The sequence below is a fragment of the Caretta caretta genome, chromosome 14, assembly GCF_965140235.1.
Source record: "Caretta caretta isolate rCarCar2 chromosome 14, rCarCar1.hap1, whole genome shotgun sequence".
NCBI lineage: Eukaryota > Metazoa > Chordata > Testudines > Cheloniidae > Caretta > Caretta caretta.
In genome coordinates, this window is record NC_134219.1 from 4,419,782 (window position 1) to 4,447,759 (window position 27,978).

At 45.9% G+C, this 27,978-nt stretch overlaps 1 protein-coding gene across 13 annotated transcripts in view; it reads left to right on the top strand.

Moving 5' to 3' along the window:
• SLC39A11 (solute carrier family 39 member 11) overlaps nt 1-27,978 on the top strand; it is a 411,797-nt gene that overhangs the window by 257,672 nt on the left and 126,147 nt on the right. For 11 of the 13 annotated variants that reach the window (XM_048818934.2, XM_075119187.1, XM_075119186.1 and 8 more), the window contains 2 exons: nt 2,330-2,428; nt 4,618-4,776. In XM_048818934.2, the coding sequence (XP_048674891.2) occupies nt 2,330-2,428; nt 4,618-4,776 (258 nt within the window). Of the gene's footprint in view, nt 1-2,329; nt 2,429-4,617; nt 4,777-6,245; nt 8,057-27,978 lie in introns of those variants that run through there. The other 2 variants (XM_048818936.2, XM_075119191.1) reach the window with 1 other exon arrangement.

Sequence of the window (27,978 nt, forward strand, 5' to 3'; positions counted from 1 at the left end):
CATGTCTACCTGGAGCATCTAAGCCTAATTCCTGGCTCACAATTTGCTGCACTGTGGCAACCTTCCATTCTTAGGAGCCGGCCCAACTAACTCTGGTACTCTTAAAACACAGGGCATTTCCAGCGCCTCGTCTGCCCTGAGTCAAGGACAGAAATCCCCCACTTGCTTGGCAGGACAAGACATTTCTCAAGCGGGCTGGGGTCCTTAAATGTTTGCAAAGGTTTTTTAAAGCCTTGTAAATGTCCTGCCTCTTCTTCCCCTGGAACCCGAATCACCCTCCTTATAAAGCTTCTTTTTTTTCCCACTTGGCAAAGCTGGGCTCCACAAAGGCTGATTTTTTTAAAATGACTTTATGACCAAGTGCTCTCGTCCCCCTTCCCAGCCTCCCTCCCACCCCCCATCCATGTGCCCTGCGCTCCAAATGGGGCACCCGCTGTCCTCATTGCCATACCAGCTGGTTGCTGCTGAGAGTGGCCTAGGAAGGAGCATGTTTGCATTTCGACGCTCCAAAGTGCTTGTCTAGGCCAGGCGCTGCAGGATCCGTTCTTCAGCGCCCAGCTGTCAGAACAGCTTCTCCCCACGCAAGCTAGCCTGCTTGCGAGCTTCAAAATCCTGCCTCCTTGCAGATGAAGAGCTGTGGTTAGCACTGTCATGAAATTAGAGGCCAACAAGCAAAACCACCATCACTTTCCCCACTAGCTCAGTCATTAGGAGCCAGCCACTGGGGCTGGACAGGGTGCTTTCCTGCCGGTGTTAACTGCTAGATGCTGGAGCAGCGAGGAAGTTGGGAGTATTCCCTTCTGCAGCCACCCAGGACGGAGTGGGTACCAGAATGGAACTCAGGGACCGGTCTGTGCCTGTTTCTCAGTGTTGATTCCCCAGTGCTGCGCTTTGGGCACCTTATTATCCAAGCAGGGTCACCTGCTCCCACGGCTGAAGTTTAATGGGGCGGTCTCCAGAACAGCAAGGAGTGGAACGGAAAAGTGGGGCCGGGATACTGGGGAAAGCAGCAGCCCTGAGGCAGTTGCAGGTCCGGATCCTCCAGGGTGAGTTGCAGACTCAGATGCCAGTTCTGTTTCATCTGACCGCCTGCAGGCTTTGGACCGGCCTGTGTCTTGGCCATTGTTTAACGTCTCAGCTGCAGGATAGTGTAACTGGGGTACTAGCGCATCAGTGGCCAAATTCTCGTTTGGGGGTGGATGCGGCAGCTTTTCTAGTGCAGCGTGCTTCTCCCCTCTGGGTGATCCAGGCTCTGAATGTGAGCAGGGTTTGTTTAAAAGTTATATATATATTTTTAAAGCCTGTAGGTTAAAAACACACGACCCTACAGCTAGTGCAGGAGGGGATAAAAGGAAACAATAGGGTGACTGTGCAACCATGCAGACAATGCGGGAGATGAACAGTAAACGAGAGGGATTAACCTCTGCATTATCTGATGTAGGCTGCAAGCAGAGCTTGTTTGACTCGACCTCCCGTAACAGCAGAGGCATCTCAGAGAGGAGGAAACTGGCCCCTTTCGGAGAGCTAGCAAAACAGGGCTGCCTCTGAAGACTTATGGGGATCCCTGTTCACATCCGCAGGTGTAGCCCAGTATGTCCTTTCATTCCTCCTCGTGTGGCACCAGCTGGGAGGAGTGGGAAATCCATTTTGGTGGTAACTGGGATGGGCCACAAACTGGTCCCTGGATCCCAGGGCTGTTCTACCTTGGCTGTCCGATTTCCCAGAATAACCCGTGTATTGGAAGGACAGTTGTCTGAATAGGCAGTTCTCAGTGCAGCCTGGCTTGCAAAGTGGAGCAATCAGGGAGAGTATATTTGCACTGCATGGGGTTCCTTTGCGCCTTATCTTTCTTTCTCCACCCTTGTTAACGTCCCACAACATAACCCAAATCCTTGTGGCTTTGCCTTTCCCCCAGGGACACCCTTCAGGCCTCCCCCCACCCCCCCTCTCATCTTTGCCTTTCCTTAATTTGTCAGTGGGTCACTCATGAACAACTCGAGGCTCTCCCTGTTCAACAGCCGGTCTGGTCAAGAGTTCGGAGCACAAGGCTGGGAGTTGGAAAGTCTGGGGTTTTGACTGGTTGTGTCCTTGGGCAAATCTTTTCATCTCATTCTCCGTTGCTTCCAGGGGTTGAAGGACGTGGAACACTTTGAAGATAAAACTTGCTCTAGAAGTGCCTTGTGTTAACATGATTCGATTAGTCCCCAAGGGCTGAAAGCACTTACATTAAAGAGACGTTCTTAATAACTTTTTTTTTAAGGCCTATCCTTCCCTGCCCTTCTCCTCCCAGAGGAATGATATATAACATGTATTGCTTTTATTTCGGTAGGAACTTAGCAATTGGGATTGGAATTCAGAATTTCCCAGAAGGCCTTGCTGTCAGCCTTCCTTTGCGTGGCGCCGGATTTTCAACATGGAGAGCATTTTGGTAAGTAGTGCTCCTTCTAAAACGTTCTTCAAGCTTTGAAACGTGTTTCCCGTCAAGCCATTTCCCAGCTGCTATTGCTGCAGGTTGCCTATAACGTGCTGCTCTCTATGCAGTGCTGTGTTGCTAGTTCCAATTCAGGACTCCTCAGCGGCTTGGCTGTGTTTGGGGAAAAGCTCTTCCATTTTAAAGCTTTCTCCAGCCTTTGTGTACTGGGTGGCAGCTCTGGGAGCAGTGCAGGAGACAGGGTTTTGCTGGTCCAGCATTACTACGCTCAGCAACTGATGTTTTCACGGTGATCAGACGTTGTGGGGCAAGCCACTGGTGCAGCTCACGTTCGTTCCAACTTGGAAGAAGGAAAACAACCACTAGTATGTTCTGTCTCCTGTGGCCACACCGCCGCTGTAGAATAGGCGAGGTTTGAACTGTGGTCCTCGGTAGCAGTGGTTGCAAGTGTCTTGGGATGGGGTGGACTCGGGGGGCCAAATGAAGACAAAATAGATGAACAAAAGAGAGCGTGATGCTTAAATCGGGTTTCTACTGCCTGCAGAGTCACCTCTCCTGTGGGCTGACCCCCTTGTGTCTGCTCTCCTGCGTCACACTTCTAAGGCCATTCAGAGAAGGATACAAGTGGGTCCACCAAGGCCAGAGCCTATGCCACAACTCAAACTTTCTTTGTTGCTCCAACACATTTACAGAAATTTAACTTCTGACCTTAAAGTTACCTTCTCTTCACTGTCCAGCACGGCAGGGCCATCCTTTCTGGCCTGTCTTAAGGCCTGGCAATGCTAAAAATACAACCATGTTTTCTCTAGCCAGTTTTTGATGCTCTTATCTGATCTGCTCGTGCCAAACACGGTTATTCACACCGCTCCCATTTGTTGCCCATGTTTGTGCAGCCACACTTCTCCCGTTGCCCAGTCGTGTTCATCTCAGTGCATTCTGGGAAATTCTAGGCTGCTATCCCCGTAGTGTCACAACAGCGAACAGCACCTGAAGGACATCTGCACAAAGCAGCACGAGTGCATTCTGGGATCTCTGACCAGACAGAGAGCTGGGAGGAAGGAATTAGACTGGCATGGTTAGAAGGTCTAAGCGCTGCAAAGAAACAAGGGAGTTGGACCAGTTACAGAAGGACAATCTAGGCTTCCAGCAAAGGCAACACATTGTTAGCATCCACAGTTAAGGACAGAACTTTAGTCATCAAACGGTGTTTAGAATCATGCGACCAACAGGCTACACCAGGGATCGGCAACTTTTGGCCCGTGGCCCGCCAGGGTAAGCCCCCTGGCGGGCCGGGCCAGTTTGTTTACCTGCCGCGTCCGCAGGTTTGGCCAATCGCAGCTCCCACTGTCCGCGGTTCGCTGCTCCAGGCCAATGGGGGCTGCGGGATGTGCTGGCTGCAGCTTCCCTCGGCCCACGCCGCTTTCTGCAGACCCCCATTGGCCTGCAGCGGTGAACCGCGGCCAGCTGGAGCCATGATCGGCCCAACCTGCAGACACGGCAGGTAAACAAACTGGCCTGGCCCACCAGGGGGCTTACCCTGGCGGGCCGTGGGCCAAAGGTTGCCAATCCCTGGGCTCCACAGTCAGCAAAACCTTGTAGCACAGATAGGACCTAAAGAGGGAAAATGGACGTGTTCTGAAGGGATCCCCACTCCAGACTTCCTTCAGCAGTGGTCCAGTGCTTAGCTGATTCACAGTGCCCACTGCGTGGAGGGTAGCGATAAACTGGGTGAAGGAGAGACCGACTGGGGGAAAAATTAGAGGATTGTTTGCCTGTCTGGAGCCAGATGTTCCCAAGTCTGTCTGCAGCCTTTCGTCACCTTCCAGATGAAAGGAGGGGATCTGTCTTCTGCTGTGTTTGCTCAGGAAGGGCTCAGATGCTCTCCTTTGTTTTGCAAGGGCTGGTAAACATCTCTTTTTCTTCACACAGGTGCGGGGGTGGGAAAGCAGGTTTGCATCCGCTCTGCACTCTCAAAAGCAGGGCAGCCTAATGCTAATCAGAACCTGCAAGGTGCATTCTGCATTTACAGACTTCATAGCTCCATTTAATGGGATGTATCCATGTCCTGAGTGGGACGATTGGGCCCTTGGGGTCCAACAAACACCTGCACTATGCTGGGTACAAAAAGGGGTAAAGGAAGGTTTTCCTGTGTCCCTTCAGGGCTTTTGATCTTGGTTCTCTTACAGGTACGGACAGCTAAGTGGCATGGTGGAACCTTTAGCTGGTGTCTTCGGTGCCTTTGCCATGGTTCTGGCAGAACCCCTCCTCCCCTATGCTTTGGGCTTTGCTGCTGGTGCTATGGTCTATGTGGTCATGGATGACATCATCCCAGAAGCACAAACCAGGTAAGGGAAATTACTCTGCCTAGCTGCCAGCATCCTAAAGCCATGTTCATTGGCTGGCCTTTGCTTGTGACTAAATTCTCTTTCCTTCCTCGTCCCATGGAAGGGTATGCTGTAGTGCAAAGGAACACCTTGGGGTCTGATCCGCGAGGACCATCGAGCATTTGCATTAAGAGGGCACATGCCACTTTACAAGCTAGCACTGTTAATAGCATTTCAGCCATTTTTCAACAATTGTCACACCTCAGAGATGCGTTCTTAAAAACAGGTTCCATCCACACCCTGGCTTATACCATGTGGCACACACGTGTGAAAGCCCATTTCCAACAAGCAACAGGATGCAAAGCCATAATGAACTGTAAGGAGGTTTCAGGGTAGCAGCCGTGTTAGTCTGTATTCGCAAAAAGAACAGGAGTACTTGTGGCACCTTAGAGACTAACAAATTTATTTGAGCATAAGCTTTCGTGAGCTACAGCTCACTTCATCGGATGCATTGATGAATTAAGGAGGTTGACTGCTCTCCTTATTTTTGCTCAAGATTGGCAGAATTTTGCTGCTCCTGTTGTTTGATTGTGAATGTTCTTGGAAAAAGAGTTATTTTTTAAATACATTTGCTTTGCTGAAGGAATTATCAGGTTGCAATTCACTGAACTGGTGTGAGATGTTGCAGGAGTGGCTCTTTAAGATATTTGTCTTTTGGAGCTGTCCCTCGATGCGTGTGGCTTGAAACTGTTATCACTGAACAGTTCTATTGTAATAACGCTCTGCCCGAAACTGGTTGGACCCCATGGTGCTAAGTGCCGTATGAAAATACTATGAAGGACTGTCCTGGCCCTGAAGAGTTTACCATCTAAAAGACAACAGGTGGGTGAGAGAAACAGAGTGGGGTGGGAGAGACATGGTAACAAATAAATACAGTGGAAGGCGCACAATGCTTAACCAATCCGTAGCAGTGATTGCAGCTGTCAAGCTACTCACTATAAGGGGTGTGGGCTCCCCACTTCTAGCTTAGGAATTATGTATAAATTATGCAGGAAACAATGAGTCTGTCCCTCCCTGATTCCGTTTATTGCCTCAGTGAGATGTTAGGGGAGAAAATTGCATTTGAGAACTGTGGTTAAGATTCTCAAAGCCACCTAGGAGAGTCGAAGACATGTCCCCCATTCATTTGAATGGAATTGCATGTCTGAATCCCCAAGATGGCTCAGCCTCTCTCTGAAGTGGTTCAGGGGCTGAGGAGAGGAGGGGAAGCACCCTTAACTCTATCTCCCAAAGGATCAGCTTGGATGAGTCTTATTTTGACTGGAGGGAAGGGTCAGCATGAAGTAAGGCCTTCAAAGAGATGGGGGAATAAAGAGGATTTTGGAAGATTCCCTTCTTTTCACAGGTGAGAAGTAAAGACAACTCTGCTGTCAGCCTGAAAGGACATTCTGAAACATAGGCGCTCACTCCCTCTCCTTTCCTCCTTGCAGTGGCAATGGGAAGCTGGCTTCCTGGACCTCCATCTTAGGGTTTGTGGTGATGATGTCCCTGGATGTTGGACTTGGATAAGGGCGGATTTACTGTTGGCCAACGGGAGATGACATCTGAGCAATTTGCATGGCAGCAGTTGGAACTGGAAACTTTTCTTCTTCTAGATTTTTTTTTATATATATATATTGATTAGGTTTGGTGTTGATTATCTATGATTTTATATATATATATATTTTGCTGTAACATAACATTGATTGTTTTCAAAGCACAAAAATTGGTGGCTCCTTGCAGGTCCTAGGTTTCCTTTGCCACCAAATTCTTTTCTTCTCAACTGGGTCGTCGATAAAACATACATCAGCCAGGCTGCAGTTTGTGGTTTACTTTTCCTCCGATTTTTGGGCATTTCCATAATGGTCAAAGTTCTTTTGGTTTTGACCATACTTGTTCTATATGCAGTAAGAGAGTCACAGTCAAATGTCTAACGAGGCTCCTGATTAAGTAGTAGAACAATTGATGGGTAAGTTTGTGTAGTGTCTAAACTTCTGAAATCTATCTTGGAAGTATGGAAGTGCCAGCACTAAGATGGGAACCTTCACAAATAAGTGTGTAGCAGCATGTCTAATACATACTGCTGGGGCTTGAGAAATTTTTAGTGGCATCATCTGTTTTGATGGGTACAAGTAATCTGAACCAACAAAAAATGAAACCTTGTGAGAATTGTATCAAGATGTAGAAGCGAAGACGACACCCGTTTTCCCTGCTGGATATGTCTTCTTAATGGGGCCTTACGCCAGGATAGTCCAATGGGCAATTCTTTGCCTCTTCAAAAAATTGAAAGAGGACATCTGTTTTCTAAGGTGCAATCTTTTAGGATGCAAGCTGTGATTATACAGATTTGTTCGTAAAGTGCTACATGACTCTGTAGTATAGCAGGGTCCATTACCCACATGGGCCAGTGGTTTTGTTTCATAAATTGCTGTTTTATGGTTGCTGTTTCAAATCAGAGTGAAAATCTCCACAAAGTGTTGATTTATGCTCTTCCCAGAAGTTGGCCTGTTAGCGTGGTCCTCCAGTGAAGGAGTCCATGTTAGTTTTCGAAGGATAAATCTGGTCCTCATGACAGCTCTCTTTTTCCCCATCACTCATCTGATTAATTCATTGTCCAACATGAACACTCAGCAATGCACCGCCTTGGCTTTTTTTTCTCCCACTTTCCAAATGTGTGTTTGGCTAACAATGGCTCCCGAACATGCAGAGTAACTTGTTTTAACAGATCAGGAGCAAGCCCTGCTTCTCTGAGACAGACGCGCGCTCGCACAATGAGCATGATGGAATTTGACTGTTTTGTACTAAGCTGAATAATGAAAAGCAGAAGTCAAGATAATGATGGAGAACACACATCCCTGTTCACTTTCTAGGCAGGCTGTTCTCCCCCATCAAAATGGGGTTTGATTAGACACTTGGGCAGGTACAGTAAGTAGCTGGATTGCCTGGCTGATATCTAGGCAGCTCAAGCCCTCCCGGCTTATGTTTGTAATATATATGCCACAGAGATTCACGGGCCATGTACGCCGGAGACAGTCTCCCAGTAAACGATAAGTAGATCCTCCTAGAGAGGCTGTAGGAATGCAAGAGGACTAGGCACTAATGAACTAAGTTAAAACCATGGAATTGTGGTTCGGTTCAGTTTGTTGGCTGGATTTTGTCTGTATTTATTTGTGCGTCATTCTGAATAATACAAAAATGCTGGTTGCCAATGGACCTGATCTTTTAACTGTGATTAGTTTCAATAAATGGGAAATTCAGAGTCTTTGCTGACTTATTTTGCTGCAGTCGATCCTTCCCTTTTCTTCTCCTCCCTGCATTTTATTACATTCCTTCCTCTTAATTCGATTCTTTCCGGTTTGCCTGAGGTCTTTATGCTGAGACAGTCCAAAAATAATGCACCTCAAGTTGCAACAAACACCTTATTCCCCCCTTCCCCCGCCACATGTACTCCCCCCCACCCCCCTCCATCACCAAGGAGTAACCTCTTCAAAGAGAAGTCCTGTCAGCTGGCATCAATATCTAGATTCATACTGCAGGGAGTTCGCTGTTCGTTGGATTTGCCATGCCACATCAGATCACTGATCCATCAAGTCCTGCATCTGACACTTGTCAGCTCCTGAGGCTTAGGAGAAATAATAAAAGCAATTGTCCTAGAGAGTAGGGGTGAAATCCTGGCCCCAACTGAGGTGAAAGAGTTTTCTGCCATGGACTTCAGTGGAACCAGGATGTCATCTTTGGAATCCATACAACAAAGTCCGCCATCCCAAGGGGTATTAATTGGCAATTTGGTTGGCAGTCTTGGCAGAGGCCAAGGATGGAGTGGGAACAGAAGGTGATCCCGCCCAAAGAAGATTGAGGCAGACGTGTGGGGAAGTTCCTGCCATCGATGTCCGTTCTTTACCTGTCCTGGGGACCTCAGAGCGGCAAAGGAGCTGAAAGCGTGACCCATGAGAATTGCTGCTTCCATGTGGCCACCTCAGAGGGCTTTGACCAAAGGTAGGGGGAAGTACCATTATCCCTGTGGAACAGACAGGTCAGCTTCAGCACAGAGGTGAGAAGTGACTTGCCCAAGGCCCCACAGTGAGAGAGAACCAAGGCCACTTAAGTCTGTCCTGTATCCTGTCCATAGAACCATGTCGTCTCTAGAGAGGTACGCCATGATCCTCATCCCATGAGATTAATGGGAGCGGCTGGTGCTTGGCATCTTTGAAAATCAAGCCGATAGACAAGCTGGTTGGACTGCCAACTTTGTTCAAAGTCTGTGAGGACTTTGGCTTTTCATTTTAAACCAGGAGCCTGGATGTGAAGGGTAGAAGCCTTTGGGTGGTTGGGTAGTGTCTGGAGTGTCCCCAGGTCAGGATTTTGCAGTGGAGTCTTTGTAAGCGCCGTGTTCTGATTTGAGTTCTGGGGTGTGGTGTGACTTGGTCCAAAAAAACCCCATTATTTATTTCGAGAAAACCTTGCCCTCAGATGGCTGGGAGATGACATCCCATAATGTGTTTAATCCTGCATTAGATGTAGCCAGCCAAGGTCATCATGAACGTTCGACCTGAAGAAATGGGGGGGAAGGGTATTGTAGAAAATAACATGAAAGCCTTTCTTTCCTGTTTGTGCCCCAGAGGTGAAGGGAAATTATATATGTCTGTCTTGTTGTGATTGAACGTCTGGCTGAAGTCCAGGCTTGAAGTTATGCCTGGGAACAGTAGCTGTCAATGAAAACGCGGCATTCTGAGCAAATACAATGTAAACATGCTGCTGCCTTGCACGAAGCGATGGGGAGGTGTTCTGCTTGTCACTCTGGGATACAGCTGTTACTGCGGGAAGAAACTGACTGTCATAAGGATATTGAACTGAGCTATAATATAGAGAGGAAGGATGGCCCGGTCGTTAGAATGCTAGCTGGGGTCATGAGGGAGCTGCATTCAATTCCCTCCTTTGCCACCGACTTCCTGTGTGATCTTGGACAGTCTCTCTGTGCCTCAGCTCCCCATCTGTGTATTGGGGTAATAGCGCTGCCCAGCCTGTGAGGAGGATAAATGCGTTAAAGGTTGCCAGGGTGGGTCACAGGGTCGTAGGGGGCATACAAGTAAACTGAGAGAGCTTTTTACCTTCGCCCTTTAAGACTGGCAAGATGTTGAGGTGAATCCATGGATCCCGGGCATCAGGATAAAATAAAGAACCATGGGACGGTTTTGTTTCCAAGTTTCTTTGATGTACTCTGTGTGTCTGGTGTCCCATGTATAATGGCCTATTATTTCCTTTCCATTCACTGGCAGGGACTGGGGTGTGGGCAGTCTGGCCTAGTGGTTAGAGCTGGGGCAAAGGTCCAGGGTCAGAAACTGAGCAGGGTTTGAGCAGACTGGAGCAGGGCTGGGAGCAAGGCAGCCACAGGCCAAGTGCTACTGCTGGACTCAGGCAATCTGGCCAATGAGGGCTTTCAGCTGCGGTTAGCTGGCTGATCCCAGGCCCAGCTGCAGGACCCCATTCCTGACACTAACTTCCGTGACTGCCTTTTAGATGGGGAGCTCCTTGGAGCAGAGACAGGGCATTCTTGAGTGTTTGGAAAGCACCTGGCACAGGGCCGGCTCTGCTGTAAAGAGATGTTGAATGATGCTGTGTTTAATTCTTCACTTTCTAAGCAGATAAACTGACTGAGAGAGTCTGGGGTGGCGGTCCCAGCCCCCAATAGCTGGCACAAGCTGCTGATTCCATTTTAAAAATGCACCCTCGTTGTCTGGATTTAAGTCCTGATCAGGGTCAAATGAGCGAGTGGCTCATTGATGTTCACTGTGCTACTCAAGGTGTTCTCCATGGTATCTTCATTTATCAGTATTAATGATGGATTACTGTGCTCATGCCCAGGGCTCTGCAGACTGAGACAACATTGCGCTGGATGAATTTTGAAAATTTGGGCCTTTGTCTCAGTTTTCTCATCTTTAAAATGGGACAATGATAGTTAGCCACTCTCAAGAGTGTGGAGAGGGCTAATGAAGGGTTTGCAAAATTCTGTAAGATCCTGAAATGAATGGCACAGGGCAAATGGAAATGTTCTTCTTTTCCTTACACAAAATAAACATGGATCTCGTCACCCTTAACGAGACCCTTGTAAGTGCCAGCTTCACTTATATGAGTAGTTAGACTAAAGAGCTTTGCCAGTCCTGGTGGTGGAACATTTGGAGAGTGCATGGGGTGGAAGTGAGGTTAGCTTGCTTTCTTGCTTTGGTTTTTTTATACATTCAAGGCAGAAAGTATCTCAGCTTTGCTGTACATGTAATGTCTTGTGCAACATGCATGTGAACATCCTCCAAACACATGCTAACCCCAAAAGAACTTAGCTAATAAATACTTACGCCCACTCAGTACCCTGCTTAAGTACAAATAAGGCCAAATGCTGCAGGGTTGCACAATATTTCTGCCTGGAGAAGACGCGTCGTGCCAGCTGACATTTACTAAAAAAGCTACAGTTGAACGTCCTGCCACTATAGATACACATTTGGACCTTGATGCTGCAAAGATTTCTGTATGTGCTTAACTTTAATTAGCTCAATGACAATCATAGGGCATAAAATTAAGCACATGCAGAAATCTTTGCAGGAACGGTGCCTCTATTATCTTACGTTATTCGATCTTACGTATTTATTTTAGGCTCATTACTGTAGCATCCGACTAGCCCACAATCTTCAATGCATTTACCCTCAGAACATACTTGCGAGTACAATTATCCCATTTTTATAAAAAGGAAACTGAGGCCCAGAGAGACCAGGGGCCAGATATATAAAGATGTTTACGTATCTGACGACGCAGATAGGCATCTCAAGATTTTTCAAAAGCATCTAGGTACCTAACTCCCATTGATGTCACTGGGAATTCTAAGCCTGGGATTTGCTTTTGAAAATCCTACTCTGTGACTATCTGCATCTTTAGTCACCTAAATACTAGGGCTGTCGATTAATCGCAGTTAACGCACGCGATTAACGCAAAAAAATTAATTGTGATTAATTGCAGTTTTAATCGCACTGTTCAACAATAGAATACCAACTGAAATTTATTAAATATTTTGGGTGTTTTTCTGCATTTTCAAGTATATTGATTTCAGTTACAACACAGAATAGAAGTGTACAGTGCTCACTTTATATTATTTTTATTACAAATGATAAAAGAAATAGTATTTTTCAGTTCACCTAAAACAAGTAATGTAGTGCAATCACTTTATCGTGAAAGCACAACTTACAAATGTGGATTTTTTTTTGTTACATAACTGCACTCAAAAACAAAGCAATGTAAAAATTTAGAGCCTACAAGTCCACTCAGTCCTACTTCTTGTTCAGCCGATCACTAAGAGGAACAAGTTTATTTACGTTTACGGGAGATAATGCTGCCCGCTTCTTATTTACAATTTCACCAGAAAGTGAGAACAGACATTCGCATGGCACTTTTGTAGCTGGCATTGCAAGGTATTTATGTGCCAGATATGCTTAATGTTTGTATTCCCCTTCATGGTTTGGCCACCATTCCAGAGGACATGCTTCTATGCTGATGACGCTTGTTAAAAAAGTAATGCATTAATTAAATTTGTGACTGAACTCCTTGGGGGAGAATTGTATGTCTCCTGCTCTGTGTTTTACCCGCATTCTGCCACATATTGCATGTTATAGCAGTCTCAGATGCTAACCCAGCATGTTGTTTTAAGAACACTTTCGCTACAGATTTGACAAAATGCAAAGAAGGTACCAATGTGAAATTTCTAAGAATAGATACAGCGCTGGACCCAAGATTTAAGAATCTGAAGTGCCTTCCAAAATCTGAGAGATAGGGTGTGGAACATGCTTTTAGAAGTCTTAAAAGAGCAACACTCAGATGTGGAAACTACAGAACCCAAACCACCAAAAAAGAAAATCAACCTTCTGCTTGTGGCATCTGACTCAGATGATGAAAATGAACATGCGTCGGGTCAGCTCTGCTTTGGATCGTTATTGAGCAGAACCTGTCATCAGCATGGACACACGTCCCCTGGAATGGCGGTTGAAGCATGAAGTGACATACTAATCTTTAGTGCATCTGGCACATAAATATCTTGCAACGCCAGCTATAACAGTGCCATGCGAACGCCTGTTCTCGCTTTCAGGTGACATTGTAAACAAGAAGTGGGCAGCATTATCTCCTGCAAATGTAAACAAACTTGTTTGTCTGAGCGATTGGCTGAACAAGAAGTAGAACTGAGTGGACTTGTAGGCTCTAAAGTTTTATGTTGTTTTATTTTTTAATGCAGTTATTTTTTGTACATGATTCAACATTTGTAATTTCAACTTCCATGATAGAGATTGCACTACAGTACTTGTATTAAGTGAATTGAAAAATACTATTTCTTTTGTTTTCACAGTGCCAATATTTATAACAAAAAATAAATATAAAGTGAGCACTGTACACTTTGTATTCTGTGTTGTAATTTAAATCAATATATTTGAAAATGTAGGAAAACAAAAATATGTATATAAATAGTATTATTGTTTAACAGTGCGACTAATCACGATTAATTTTTTTAATCGCTTGACAGCCCTACTAAATACCTTTTAAAAAATCTGATTCTTAGGGACTTGCCAAAAGTCTGTGGCAGTGCATGAAATGACCCGGGGTCTCCAAAGTTCCAGACTACACCCTAACCACTGGATCATCCTCTCACTTCATAGTCCTTTCTTGTCTTTAGCATGGCACGCACATCTGCATGCCCATTACAATCAAGAGGGGCCAGGTATTGAAAGAGAAAGGAAATTTGCCACTTTGCCAATTTGCCACTTTGCAGAAAGCTAACGCAAGGCCTCTGCACCACTCAAATTACAGTATTTCTCTGCGCTTTGAGAAGGGTCAAGAGCTCTAATAAATGAGATACCTCAACAGGGACTTGATCCAAAGGCTGTTGAAATTAATGGATGTCTTTCCATTGATTCAGTGAAGATCAGTGAGTTGGATCAGTTCCCAAAGAAACTGTTGATAAACGTTGACTGTTCAATAACAAACAACCACTGTACGCAAACATTTCCGAACAGCTATGCTTTCCTCTTTGCCTAACAAATAAGCCTCTTTATAGGCAAGAAGTAAACTAGTAGCGGGCAAAAAAACTATTAGTAACAGTGTGGCCAACTCTTGTAATTTTATTGCTACTCTTGCAATGTTTTATGTTTGGCTTAAAGCCCCAGATCCTGGAGTCATATGAATACCTGAGAATCTCGGTCTTCATTTAAAAAAAAAAAAAGTAAATTTCTAACACTGATAGTTGCAGACAAAAGCTTGAAAATGTGACCCCGGGATACTACGAAAAAGATCCCCCACATTTATTACCTTTAAAAAAATTCTCCTGATTTTTTTAAAAAAATAAGCTCATGATTTTGGGGGGTCTGATTCATGATTTTATAACATTTGGGGTTTGTAGTTCCATATTAACAAAGAAGATACTTACATGTTTTACGTATTCTCAACTAAACAACTCTCTAAATCCCTTGCAATTCCTCGTGGATATTAGTTCTAGCTTGTCAGCTTTTCACTTATATCTCTGAAACACTTACTCCTCAAAAAATGATTCACAAAGAAAACTCATTGGGTTTTCTGTATCCAGGTAGTAAGTCAGGTTGTTGCCCCCTTTTATTCCCAGTACATACTGTGCAATCTCAAAATGAAAACGTTGGTATTCTCTTACGTTTGGTAGTTTTGGCAGCCTTCTGACTGTGGAAATAGATCTAATTTGTGGTCCTTTTTTCAAAAATTAAGGGCTGGCTCCTGCTGAAGTTTATGACAAAACTCCCGTTGACTTTCATTGCAGCAGTGTCTTTTAAGTTTTTATGAATAACTATGTGTTGATGAATCCAATGTAGATTTTTATAACTTTATTAGTTAAATCTGATCTACAGATTTCTCCACTGGTTTTCATTCTGATTACTCTGCTTTTGATTTTCTAATCCTATGCAAAAACAGTTGGCTGTGGTTAACTTTTTAGACTTTGGGATGCTTTAATGCATTTTTTTTTCCCCAGTAAAAGGAAACATTTTTTGAAAAACATCACAATTGCTATAGTGGTTTGTGGGAAAAGGAAAGCAAATTTAAAGACCAAGCTTGTCAGCTGTTCATATATCCTTATATGGACAACATTAACAATCATTTCAGGGGCCTCGGGCATTGGTGGCATTTTGGTCTCTCCTGTTCTCTTCCCTCTTTGGTCTCCTGAGGATTGAAATGCTTTAGTGTAACTGAAGTCCTTGGGCTTTTTAATTTTTTTAATTTTTAATTTTTTAATTTTAAACATTAATTGCTGTGATATACAGGAGGTCAGCCCAGATGATCTAATGGTCCCATCTGGCCTTAAACTCAATGGAAACATTCAGAGGAACAGTTTGCACTCAAGCTATTAATAATGTACATGTATGGTGCACCAATGCCCCAAGCCCAATTGTTCTCTCTGGTACACTGATTTAGCTCCATAGTAATTCCACTGAAGGCAGTTAAATTAGTGCATTTACATCAGTGTAACTATGATCAGAACGTGTCCCCTGACATCCTGACCAAATTCAGGTATCTTCCAGTACATTTCCCTTCCTAAATTCTCTCTTTGGTGTGATTTGGTATAATTCTTGTCCCATCCCTAAATCTTGCTGGGTGCTGCTAAACAGCTCCCACGTTCCCCTCAGAGATGGCTGCATTTCAGCAGTGTTAACGTGACTCATTCATAGGCATTATATAATGCGTGCGTGCATGGGCATAGAGAGAGTCTGTCGGATTTGTGTAGCCTGTTGAGAACATCCCGAACGAAAGGTGCTACTGAAGTGCAAGCTTATTTATTTGTTTAACCCGTGCTTATTTTTAGAAGCTGAACTAGGGAAAGAGACATTTCCCTTTTGGATGGTGATTGACGCTTTATGGGGTACCAAGAGTTAATAATTGGTAGGCATACAGCCTGCAAAGCTCGTTGGGAAACTCCTCTGCAAACACAATTACTGCCCTGAGACAATAGCAATGCTGGGGTTATGACTAAGTGATGTATTGAGGTAGTACTGATTGCTCAGGTGTTCTGCATTGTAAATGTGTTTATCTCTGGATTAGGTCACTGAGGGGGTTGTTTCAGGCTGGGACCGTGTAAAGGAAAGCAGCTGTTTCTCACGCACCAAGATATTCCAGGGCTGGGCTGCCAGAATTGCTTTGGGGACAAGAGGGCAATTTGGTGGCCTACTGGCAATTTGCTCCGACAAGGGGGTGACTCGTGGGAAAGCGTGAGCTGCACTGGCCTGAACCACTTCTGCACGTTCACCGTCAGGGGCATCTCCAGGAGTGGCAGAACGCGTGCACACGAACCCTGCTTCTCCTGACCTCCAGTCCAATTCAAGTGGAGACCTGTTAACAGATCAACTAATTTATTGCGCCATCGACCCCACCAATGTTTCTGCCACTGACGCAGTCTTGATCACAGCCTGTCTGCTTCTCCCTCAAGCACCTCCCCATTTCCCCCCATGCCTATCATGATAGCGTGGGGAAGACTCATAAAGATGTCCCAGTAGCCTCTTTTAATGTCTTCCTTAATGTCTCCTTGTACTGTGATGCCTACAGCTACCACCCAGGATTGGGCAGGCAAATGACAAGCTACGAGGCTGCTTTTCAGCTAAACTCCCTTCTTCCAACTCACCCCCTCTGCACTCACATGTTTCCTTCTGTTTGGGGATTCTGCTCTCCCCTCCCCTGGGTCTGGCCTGGAAGAATTTCCCCCAGCTCAGCACTGTGCCAGGCCACGAAAGATGGCCCTGCCCCACCCTCCACATGGCAAGCACATGTGCAGGGGGACATCAGGAGCAGGAACGGGCAGGACAACCGTGCTTAGCTCTTTGGGGTGGCTCTGGGCTACAGAGTACTTTGTGGGCGGCCCTCAGGGTGTCAGTCGCTGGAGCAGTGCAGAATCCTGAAAGCCCAAAGAAACTTCAAGCCACATTTCCTCTCTGTTGCCAACGGTCGCAATTTTATTGCGAGCCTTGCAATATTCGGTGTGTGTCCTCAAATTCCTGCAGTCTTGTGAATACGCTGGAAACTCAGTTCATTTTACAAAAATAAGTGTTTTAGTGCTCCGGGTCATGCAGAGCAGATGAAAAATATGACCTAAAGGTTAAAAATGTGAATGCAAAGAACTGTAAACGTACTGTTCTTAAAACCGCTCTATTTTTAAGCCACTGTCATAGTTTTTGTGAGGGGGCTGACTGGCAACGTTTGAATGCTTTGGGTTGACCAGGCAGTTTTCTTGTTGTGCCTCTGTGAGCTCTCTGGGGCAGAAACTGTCTCCTTCATTCCTTGTCTGTCCAGCTCCCGGCACTGATCTGTAGTTAGCAGAAGACGCAGTTTTGGTTTCAGTAAAGCCCTCGGGGATCCAGGCTCCTGCAGCGTGCCGCCTTGGCTGTGCCCATGTTTTGCTCGAGATGGAACTGGGGCAAAGACTCCCATCCATGCGTCGGGGGGAGTTTTTTGCATCTCCCTTTCAACTGTTGCCAGCTAGGGCCCCCATCTCTGACTTTGGCAGAGTTGTTCCTTTCAGGTGCCCGAAAACCTGGGCAAGCCAATGGGTTGTGAGCTGAATGTCTGGTTTCTGAGGAGACCTGGAAGGCGGTGGGGGACGCGGGGTCGTGCTAAAGGACACATGGCCCTGGGAAGAGACTACATGTTACTTCCCAGCTCCAGTTATATGCCAGAGGTCAGAGTTATTGAGCTCTCCCCTTACACTGCTCAGCTGGGTGCAGCAGGCCTGGCTCTCCTTCCTGTCCTTGTCAGCTCTGGCACAGGAGGGAAGAAAGGGTGATGGCGGGGGGGAGGAGAGAGCGAATGAGGCTGTGGCAGCTGAGCCAGGTAAAGCACTGGTCCTCCTAGACGGCGTGAAACAGCTCACGTTGCTGGCGCTTATTGCTGAGTCAGGGTTCAGGAATGCGGGGGGGGGTGCGATCCTACCACACCTAAGGCTGCCTCTGTGCGAGTGAGAACTGGGGCAGGGCCTCCTTTCGCAGGGATTGCATGTGGACGCCCAATGTTTACCTGCAAAAGGGGGGAGGGGGAAGAGCGAGGAGAGAAGGTGCAGCCAAACACAGTTGTGGTTTCTAGGGAGTGGGCGGGGACCAGAAACCCTGGGCGAGAGCTTTGCACGCAACTGAACAATAATCCCATTATTATAGCCGATGCCATAAAACAGAACGTAGCACAAAAAATTACTGGGGCATGCAGGACGCGCACCCAAGGTAGATTGTAGCACCTGAGTCACTGCATACAAAGAGATACTGATTTCACCTCCCTTCCTTGGCCCCCTCCTCCCCCCCAGGAGAAAAAAGAACCTTAACACAAAATGACTTCTATTCTTTTTATGGGTGCTTTGTTATACTAGGCAACTTGGTTGTAATTAAAATCGAGACTCTCTCTCTCACACATGTACACGTACACGTTGGCTCCTGGCTCCTAAGGCAAGGGCAAAGGTACAATTCAGTTCCTTGATTGCAGAGATTCTGAGTGCTTCCCAGGCCTGTCTCTTTTGGGGAGAAAGGATATCCCCTCACCATTTCTCTAGCGCTTTTCGTCCCAGAGTGCATTGCAATGCTCTTCTGCATACTGCTCCACAGAAATGTGCCCACTTCTGGAGTGGAGGGCAGTGAGCCATGCTGGTAGGGAAGGAAAATGTTGGCTCAGGATGCTGCTTTGTTCTGATGTCAAGTGTCACGGGGTCTTTACATTTCCAGCAATGATGAGCTCTGGATTCTGTCTGCAGGCATAATATTTGTGTCCTTCCAGATGCAAATATTCTAGGTGCCAAGGGAGACCGGCCTTCTGCAAATGTAGGCTTTAATGTCTGTGCAGATAGGACCTTAGTGTTAGGATCTCATCTGACCTCCCTTCACCTCCCTCTCTGCTGAGCTGCCCTTGACTCTACATTACCTTGCACACATCTTGGAGCAGTGAAGAACTGACCGAGTCTACCCTGCTGGTGTTTGTCTTGGGCTTTGACTGTACTAGAGAAAGAAGTCAGTGACATTGCACCACATCAGCCATGCTTTCTTGTGTTCTGAGCCATTGCATACATTACTGGGCAATGCCCTTCTGAAGGATTTTGCTCACTTCTGCTGTCCCTGGTTGAAAGTTTTTGCAAGGTGTGTGTGAGTGAGATCCATGGTTAGAGCTGTTGGGCATCACTTGGTCAGAACAGTCGGAAAACACAGTTCCATCGAAATCTAAATGCTTTGCGAAATCATGTTGACTTTGCCAAAATTTCCTTTCCGGGGGGATGGGTGGGGAGGGGAAGAGGGTGTGAACGAGAGTTCTGACAATGTTGAAATGTCCCGTTTTGACATTTGCAGAACAGTACTACTTTTTGTTTTGAATTTCTTTTCATTTCATGTCATATATTATAATATAGTATGAAGTCAAAACGAAACATTTTCATCAAATTGACATAATTTTTTTACAGAATTTTTTGCGGAGTTTTTTTTTGCACAGAACTTTGATTTTATTTATTTATTTATGCATTTTATTCTGAATTGGAACAAAGACAGTTTTTGAAATCTTGAAATCCTCAGTGCAATGGAATTTCTCTTCTCTGCACAGCTCTGACTATCTGAATATCTGAACAGCTTCTTTTCGTGGGAAGGTTCGACAGCGAAAGGTGCCATCTTTCTTGGAAGGGCAGAGGGGGAATTTTGGTGAATACCATGTTGGGATTTCTGGCATTCGTTCTTGTGGTTTCCATTTCTACAGGGGGATATTTGAGAACAGGAAACAGTGAGTCTAAATGAAACATTTTTATGTAATTTAAAAAAAACCCAATAATAACTGAAAAGGTTTTGTATATTACCAGCACTGGATAACATGGAGGAGGAGTTTGAATCACTCTCATATATTACATTCTCATGTTCTTACATGAACAGTGAAATGATTACAAAGCCCGACAGATGCCTTCCCCACCATCTTCTTACACAATTGTTTTACTGTGTCCAAAGCAAAAACCAACAACTCACGCCCCCTCCAAAAATCATTTATGAAATATTAGGGAAAAAAACGGCTCAGGTCTGTGTTCCTTACACTAAAACAGAGGCAGAATTTCCCCTCTATAAAGCTCTCCTCAGGAGCTAAGGGAAGATTAGGTCATAAAGAAAAATGTATGCTCTAAGAACTGGGGTGGGGGGGGGGGGAGGTGACTGTAATGAATTCTAATGCTGAGGAATTCTGAGCTATATGCAATTTCTAGCTTTGCCATTTATAGGCCATGACCTCAGGAAAGTCACTTAACTGTTCAGTATCTCCCATGATGCACCATGACAGCTCTGCCAGAGGGAAAGACTGGTGCAAACATGGGAGATGTAGTTCTGCTGGGGAGCCCAGCCTGCAGGGGAGTGCATGAGGTACCTGAACTATAACCCCTAGGAGGCACTCCAGTAGGTTAACATTGACCCAACCCAGCATGAACAGAACATTTCGACATTTCCAAATCTGAATGAATCCGATTTTTCCCGTCTTTTAGCTTGATTTGGAATGAAAACAGAGATTGAAATATTGGAATTTCCCATGAGAGACAGATTCCTTTTTTCAATTCTCTCTATTCAGAGCTTGCCCCAGGCCTACCCATTCTCAGCTGGCACCATGGTAGAGGTGAATCTTAAGGACTTTGAGGAGGACAAAGTGGGCTGTCTCCATGTTTCTTCTTCCCTGTTGGTTCATAAAATGTCATGGAGTGGTGCTGTATGGTAAAACAGCTGCTGTGTTCCACCCCAGAGGTGGCTGCCTGTTAGTGGCAGATGAACAATCCATGTTAGTATATAGTCCACAAAGCTTTTTGAGGTCCTTCACCATGAGAGAGCATGCATAAATATTAGGTCCCTCTACTTTCATTGTCGCTTGAAAGGTCCCTGTTCTTTGAGGGAGAAGTTTTTAAACTTCTCTTGTTCATGCTGTTGAAACCTCTCCATCATTTTGCTGGCTGTGGGGGCTGTGGTTTTATGTGCTACTGTTAAAAATCCTTGGGAGACCAGGGAAATATATCCAGACAACAAGCATGAGGGGGCCTGAGGGCCTCCCGAGTCATTAAACAAATTAAGTTGTTAAGAACACAAGGGCGCCCAGGTGACTGGGTGTGAAAGCCCTGGAGGCCTCTGTAATTGTTATAAAAAGGCAGCACGGGTGGGTGGAAAAGGAGACACTCTCCCTTTCCCCCTCCCCCACCTGAGCATTGCCAGGAAAAGAAGACTCCAGCCAGTCTTTGATTCTTCACCCAGTTCACACTCTGCTTGTTCCCCAACTGGAGTGATGACATTATCTGAGCAAAATACTCCGCTAGAACCCAGATACAACCTAAGTTGGGGTGAGTCCCAGCTAAACTGGCAAATGTCAGCCCAGATCTATAAACACCTGCTGGCCTGGGGCAATGCTGTTCACACTGTTGGCCTCGCACACCCAGGGGAACCTCCTTTTCAGGGGCTGGATGTCTATATCCCACTCCCATCCATTGATTCTTTGCTAGAGCCTGGGCTCTGGAAGCTTTGTGGAGATAGGTTTCAGAGTAGCAGCCGTGTTAGCCTGTATTCGCAAAAAGAACAGGAGGACTTGTGGCACCTTAGAGACTAACCAATTTATTTGAGCATAAGCTTTCGTGAGCTACGGCATCCGATGAAGTGAGCTGTAGCTCACGAAAGCTTATGCTCAAATAAATTGGTTAGTCTCTAAGGTGCCACAAGTACTCCTTTTCTTTTTGTGGAGATAGGTGCCCCTGGCGTTAGCCTTGGAGCTGCCAGTGGCAGAAAGGAAGTGTGGGGTTTTTTTTCTTTTCTGCCTATTGGGGGTGTGTGTGTTTGAAGGACAGGGGGAGAGCAGGGGAGAAGTCTGTCCTCTGGTCCCTGTATAACACACGTGGATGTCAGGGGGCTAGTTCCCCAGGTGGCTCGCGCATAGCTAGAAGAGAGCAGCCACGAAGTCCCCCTAAAGGCAACAGAGCGGTAAAATATTTGGGGATGGAGAGGATCTGCCTACAATGTACAGTTTGAGTGGATGTCAGTGCCTGTATGAGGTACCAGGCTGTGGAGAGTGAATTCCTCTTATTTATTGCTTTAATGAGAGAAGATCTGCGTTAGAGAGAATAGCGGTGCAAGCCTTTTGCACACTTTCCTCACTGCATCTTTGTGCCCTGGCCTCGTTCTAGAAGGGGGAAGTATCTCTGTGGATGAGAGGAGAGTTCAGTGTCTGTGTTCTTTCAATCCTTGGCACCTACTGGATAAACATTTGCCAGTGGTGTGCTGGGTTCAAGGGAAAGTCTATCAACATGCTACGCCGCACTCAAGACTTGACAGCTGGAGTGATCTCCCACCCTGCTGAATGTTCGTGAAAACAACTGTAGAAAAGCAACAAAGAAGGCTTTTCTAAAGAAAGATGCAAAACTCCTGAGCTTAGCTGTCTCTTAATTTATGGCGTTAGGTGAAGTGTATTTAGACAAGATGACAAGCTGATAAAATGGAAAACTGAAATCCATCTTGGCTGGATGTAAAGTTGGAGTGTGATTCTGTGGTTTGGAATCTCTTGGAAGGTAACCCAAGATGATGTCTCCTTGTATAGCCTTCTTTGCATAAGGACTGACGCGTTCTGTTTGGCAGCTTGTGCGCCTGTTTTCCGCAACACCTGGAGTTAGCAAGCCAAGTTTCTTGTCAGTTGAAAACAAGGGGTGGATAATCCTGTCCCACAAAACTCCATCTAGGAAAAGGAAAATGATTCCTCTCCCAAGCAAAGTGTGTGTGTGTGTGTGTGTGTGTCTGAGATGTTTTGTGTTGGGTCCTTGTAGCTTTAATTATTGATATAGATGGAAAGACAGCCCTTGGCTGTATAATTAAGATCGAGACACGGATTTGGATCCCCCCTCTCCTCCGCCCTAAACAAATTTTGAACTGTTGGAAAAAATGAAACTCAGGGTCAGTAGAGACCTGAAATTGTTGCCATCCAATCAGTGTTCTGTATGCAGTAATTACTGGGGGTCTCAGCCTTTCTCCGAGAGAACAGGCATCCACATCTCAAACGCACATCAGTGCAACTGGCACCAGCTGGCCCGCTGGAGGCAATCTTGGCAGACAAGACCCAGGACTGAATTGGGTATCTCCTCTAGAAGTGGCGCCCCCAATTCTATTGTCTGATTGTTTCCTTGTACTCCCCTGTCAGCCTGTCTAGCCATCTGTTGGTTCTTGTCTTGTACTTAAAACGTAAGCTCTTTGAGGCAGAGACTGTCTTTGTTCTGTGTTTTAAACAACACCTAGCACAATGTGGTCCTGGTCCAGGACTAGACCTCTTAGATGCTGTCATAATACAAATAAATAATAGCCGAGGAACATCGGCTGGGCAACACTGGGGGGTCTTGCACTTCCAGCACTCAGGCTCTCTGTGGGCTATGAATAATAATAAAGGACTTCAGTCTCCAGGGCTGTCATGAGCTTTGATACGCTGCGTAAAATCTGACCTCATGGGATGCGTACGACGATTTCTCTGCAGAATGCTGCACACCATCTCTGGACTTACTCGTGTAACCTGCGCTCTGCGGGTGCCTTGATTTTCTGTTGTCAATTGCTTGTTTTGTTCAGGGAGGTAACGAGACAAATACTGTGCAAACACCCGTAACGATTTTAAAGTGACATGGTCAGGTGGTATTTTCAGAAGGTCCCTCTTTAAATGTTCTCTCCCTTTCCCGTGATTGGTTGTGATGCCTGACAGTTGCCTCCTCTGTTGTCTCCTGAGTTGACTGACACCTTGCGTGTTGAGGAGTGCTGATCAGAAAGGGCCTAGGGCCCTGCGGTGCGCATTGTGTGTGTGTGTGTGTGTGTGTGTGCAATAACTAACATCATGTGCAGTGGAGGCACTGACAGGCGCTGATGGATTGGGCTTCCCAGTCAATAGGAACTGCTGTGGGAGGTGTAGGTACAATGGGGGCCATTGTTTGGAAGGGCAGGCCTCTGCCTGCTACCTGAAGACTGAGACAGGTGTATCACGTTCTCGTCACGCTATATAGCAAAGAATCAGCCAAAACTTCATCTTACCTTGGTTATGGTTCTGAAGTATGGAACCTCCTGGAGCTTGCAATTTTAGGAACCCCTTAGGCTATTTTCACACAAGTGGCTGAGGTCTGTGAACTGCTTTTCTTCTCCTTTTAATTTTGGGCCCTTGTGGGATTCAGATGTGACACAACTCCACACACTCTACCAGCGAAGGGGAATCCTGAGCTCTGAGTAAGAGAGAGAAAAATCCACCCCCTGCATGGAAATCAAGGCCAGGACCCAGGGACTAGCCTGTATGTGACATACTGAATTTATTTTTTCATTAGGAGAGTCTCGGAGGGAGAGAGAGACACACACATGAAGGCCGATCTTGGGGTGAAGGCCCTGAACTGCAACTTGAGACCTGCGTGCTGTGCCTGGCTCTGCCACAGATTTCCAAGAACGTAGCTCCCTTTTAGACATCTCAGTGGAGTAGCCAAATTGTGAAAAGCTTTTAGCCGCCACCATTGAGAATTCTTCTCCCCCCACACCCATTGTTCTCAACTGGGCGTACTTTGGGGGAAGGCAGAGGGGAGTTGCCCCCCCCTCCCCCAAACTGCAAGCCTCGGGCAGACACAGAATTTGCTCCTCCACGTACGGCCCCGTTGGCCTGATTGGAGCTGCTCCCCCAAATATAAAGTCGAACTATGCCTATGCTGGAGGTGCTGAGCAGGAATAGAACCCAGGTGTCCTGAATCTTTGTCCTATGCATTAACTACAAGATCACTCTCCTTTCCCTCCATATTCTGCCCTAAATCCCAACAGAGCAAACTTTAGATTAGAAAGAGAATCATCCTTTCCTCCAGGAGACCATCCATGGCTCTGCGCCATGGAAGAAGTGGCTCTGCTCAGTGGCTCTTGATAACAGTGCCTGTAGCTAATGTTTGGGCTCATCAGAGGAGACAGTTAACTCTGTGACTGGACTTTCAGATACTGTCACTTTCGATATGCTATTTATTACTTGAGAGTCTGGTGTTTCCTAAGCATTGTGCCTAAATTAAGGAATGCCCATTTTAGATTGAAAGTCCCAGTTACTCTAATGCGTGCTTCATGGGTAAATTTTTGTGCTGTTTTTGTGCAGTCAACCCGTGGAATTCCTTGCCAGAGGATGTTGTGAAGGCCAAGACTATAACAGCGTTCAAAAAAGAACTAGATAAATTCATGGAGGATAGGTCCATCAATGGCTATTAGCCAGGATGGGCAGGGATGGTGTCCCTAGCCTCTGTTTGACAGAAGCTGGGAGTGGGCGACAGGGAATGGATCACTTGATGATTCCCTGTTCTGTTTATTCCCTCTGGGGCACCTGGCACTGGGCACTGTCGGAAGACAGGACACTGGGCTGGATGGACCTTTGGTCTGACCCCGTCTGGCCATTCCTATGTTCTATGCCCATAGGGAAATCATGCACGCCGTGGCCTTGATCCTGCAGTTGCTGGTGCTGGGGTCTGGCCTTGGGGAGTCGGTTGCAAAACCAAGGCTCATATGAGTTTGCATTCTTTCAGCAAGAAAACCGTAGTGGTTTACTACTTCTGATACTTCTTCTGATACTGAAGCTGACTTTCTGCCTAAGTTCCAGATGAACTGTTTTTTTACGACTGCACTCTCCGCGCTCTCTGTTTTGGCTTTGTCTGTTGTGTGGAGTGAGGAATGCAACAGCTCGAAAGGTAGATACTGGAACGTGAAGTGTGCTGCAGACCCACACCTTTGCCTCTACCCAGTCTCTTAAAGGTTTTCGCAGGCCATCCTCCTACTGCAGCAGATTTGAAGGCACCAGCCCTCCATGGGGATAACAAGAGACATGTTTGGTGTCATGCATGCTTGGAATATTTTTAACCTATTGTAGGGGTTTGAATAGCGCCTGTCGTAGTATCAAAGTGCTTGTAAAATGGCAGTTTGGCCCAAACTCCACACACTGTGATATTTCTAATCAGTAGTTAACTCCTGGCTTGTTTTACATCTCACATGTAATTCTGATAAAGGCAGTTGATTTCTTCGGGATGTGTCAGCCATTAGCATTATTATTATTTTGTTAGTATTTTTTACCTTTCAGCCCCCAGGATCCTAAAGTGCTTTTCAAACCATGGGCTCAGCATTCCTTTTGCATCCACAGCTCCGACTGGAATGAAGGTGGCGAGAAAGGAAAGGAGATTGAGCTGTATATGGTCAAGCCTCTAAATACTTAAGCACGTGCTTAATTTTACTCATGTGAGTAGTTCCTTTGAGCTCAGTGGGATTGCTCATCTGCATAGAGTTACTCAGTCAGCGCGTGAGTGTATTCAGGGTTATGTGCATGTGTGTACTGTATTGTGTTCCATTTTAATGTAGGATTGCTCACAAACACAGGGCTGTGCACACTGGCTTCTTATTGTTGGGTTGCTTGTAGACAGCCCGCGGGGCACAATGGGGTATTGTTGCACGGTTGCTTATGGGCACTGGACTGCCTGTATTGATCTAGTTTTTTTTAAAAAAGAGAGCAGTGCATTTTAAAGGGGAAAAAGAGAGAATTTAGTGACCTTTGTGTTGTAAATAATTACAAAAAAGGGAACGCCAATATCTTTGGCTAGCCAGTGTCCTTTTAATCCATAGGAAGTGAGTCACCTGACTTCACCCACAGAACCACGGAAAATATTTGTGAGAATTCAGCAAAGGTCTGAAATTTGCAACTGAGCTATTTGCTTTCTCTCCCCCCCCCTTTTTTTTACTTTACTTGAAGCTCTCAGAAACAAGTGCTGTTTTATTGCAGATAATTTACCAGCTGCACAAAGGCTGCCTTGTAATGCCGAGCTCCAGATGTTTAGCATTTCACAAAAATCTAATCATAAAGTACCTGTCTCACTAAAGCACCAGCTGACCCGCAGGGGGAAAAATGGTTTTCTTACATCTTCGCCTGTCCCCCTCCCCCGCTCTCCACCTTTTCTCATGATTAGTGTACAGGGCTGTCTTTACATTCTGGTTTTGGAGGAAAGCAGATAATCTCCTTGGGCAATGCAGGTTACTCTGTATCCCTTTATAAACTGGCCTGGTTTGGGCTGTGAGGTCTAGCAGTGACTTGAAAGGATATGCACTAGGCAGAAGAAGCTGAGTTTCACAGAAGAAGTTGACTCCTGAACCCCAGAATTTGCAAGGTGTTCTGCAGGATGTTCACAGCTACAGATGAACTAACCCCGTCCCGCATTTATAAGCACCATAATCACGCTGTACATTTGTAGGGCATCTTTAAGATCAAAGGATCCCAAAATATTTTACCAAATGATCTATATGGGATTTTCCTCACCCACCACTGAAAAGCAGAAACCCTTTGGGGTGGGAAAAGTGGCAGCTGCTTGAAAGCGCACAGTACCTATGCAAGATGGTTCACCATGAGAAGAGAAAAGGAGTACTTGTGGCACCTTAGAGACTAACCAATTTATTTGAGCATGAGCTTTCGTGAGCTACAGCTCACTTCATCAGATGTATACCGTGGAAACTGCAGCAGACTTTATATACACACAGAGAATATGAAACAATACCTCCTCCCACCCCACTGTCCTGCTGGTAATAGCTTATCTAAAGTGATCAACAGGTGGGCCATTTCCAGCACAAATCCAGGTTTTCTCACCCTCCAAACCCCCCCCCCCCAAGCTATTACCAGCAGGACAGTGGGGTGGGAGGAGGTATTGTTTCATATTCTCTGTGTGTATATAAAGTCTGCTGCAGTTTCCACGGTATGCATCTGATGAAGTGAGCTGTAGCTCACGAAAGCTCATGCTCAAATAAATTGGTTAGTCTCTAAGGTGCCACAAGTACTCCTTTTCTTTTTGCGAATACAGACTAACACGGCTGTTCCTCTGAACCATGAGAAGAGAATATTCTGCCGATCTGAAAGCACAGGGGGGAACTGAGACAGGTCTAGCCAGAGGAAAGATGGTCTGGGGGTTAGGATGGTCACCAGAGACTTGGCTTAGTCATTCAATGCCTCAGTTTCCCCATCTGTAAAATGCAGATCGTAGCAGTGCCCTGCCGTATAGGGGTTTTGTGAGGATAAATGCATTGAAGATTGTTTGGGGCTCAGATACTGCAGTGATGGGGGCCACAGAAGTAGATAAAGTCTCATCACATTTACTGGGATCTTCAGTGACAAGAAATG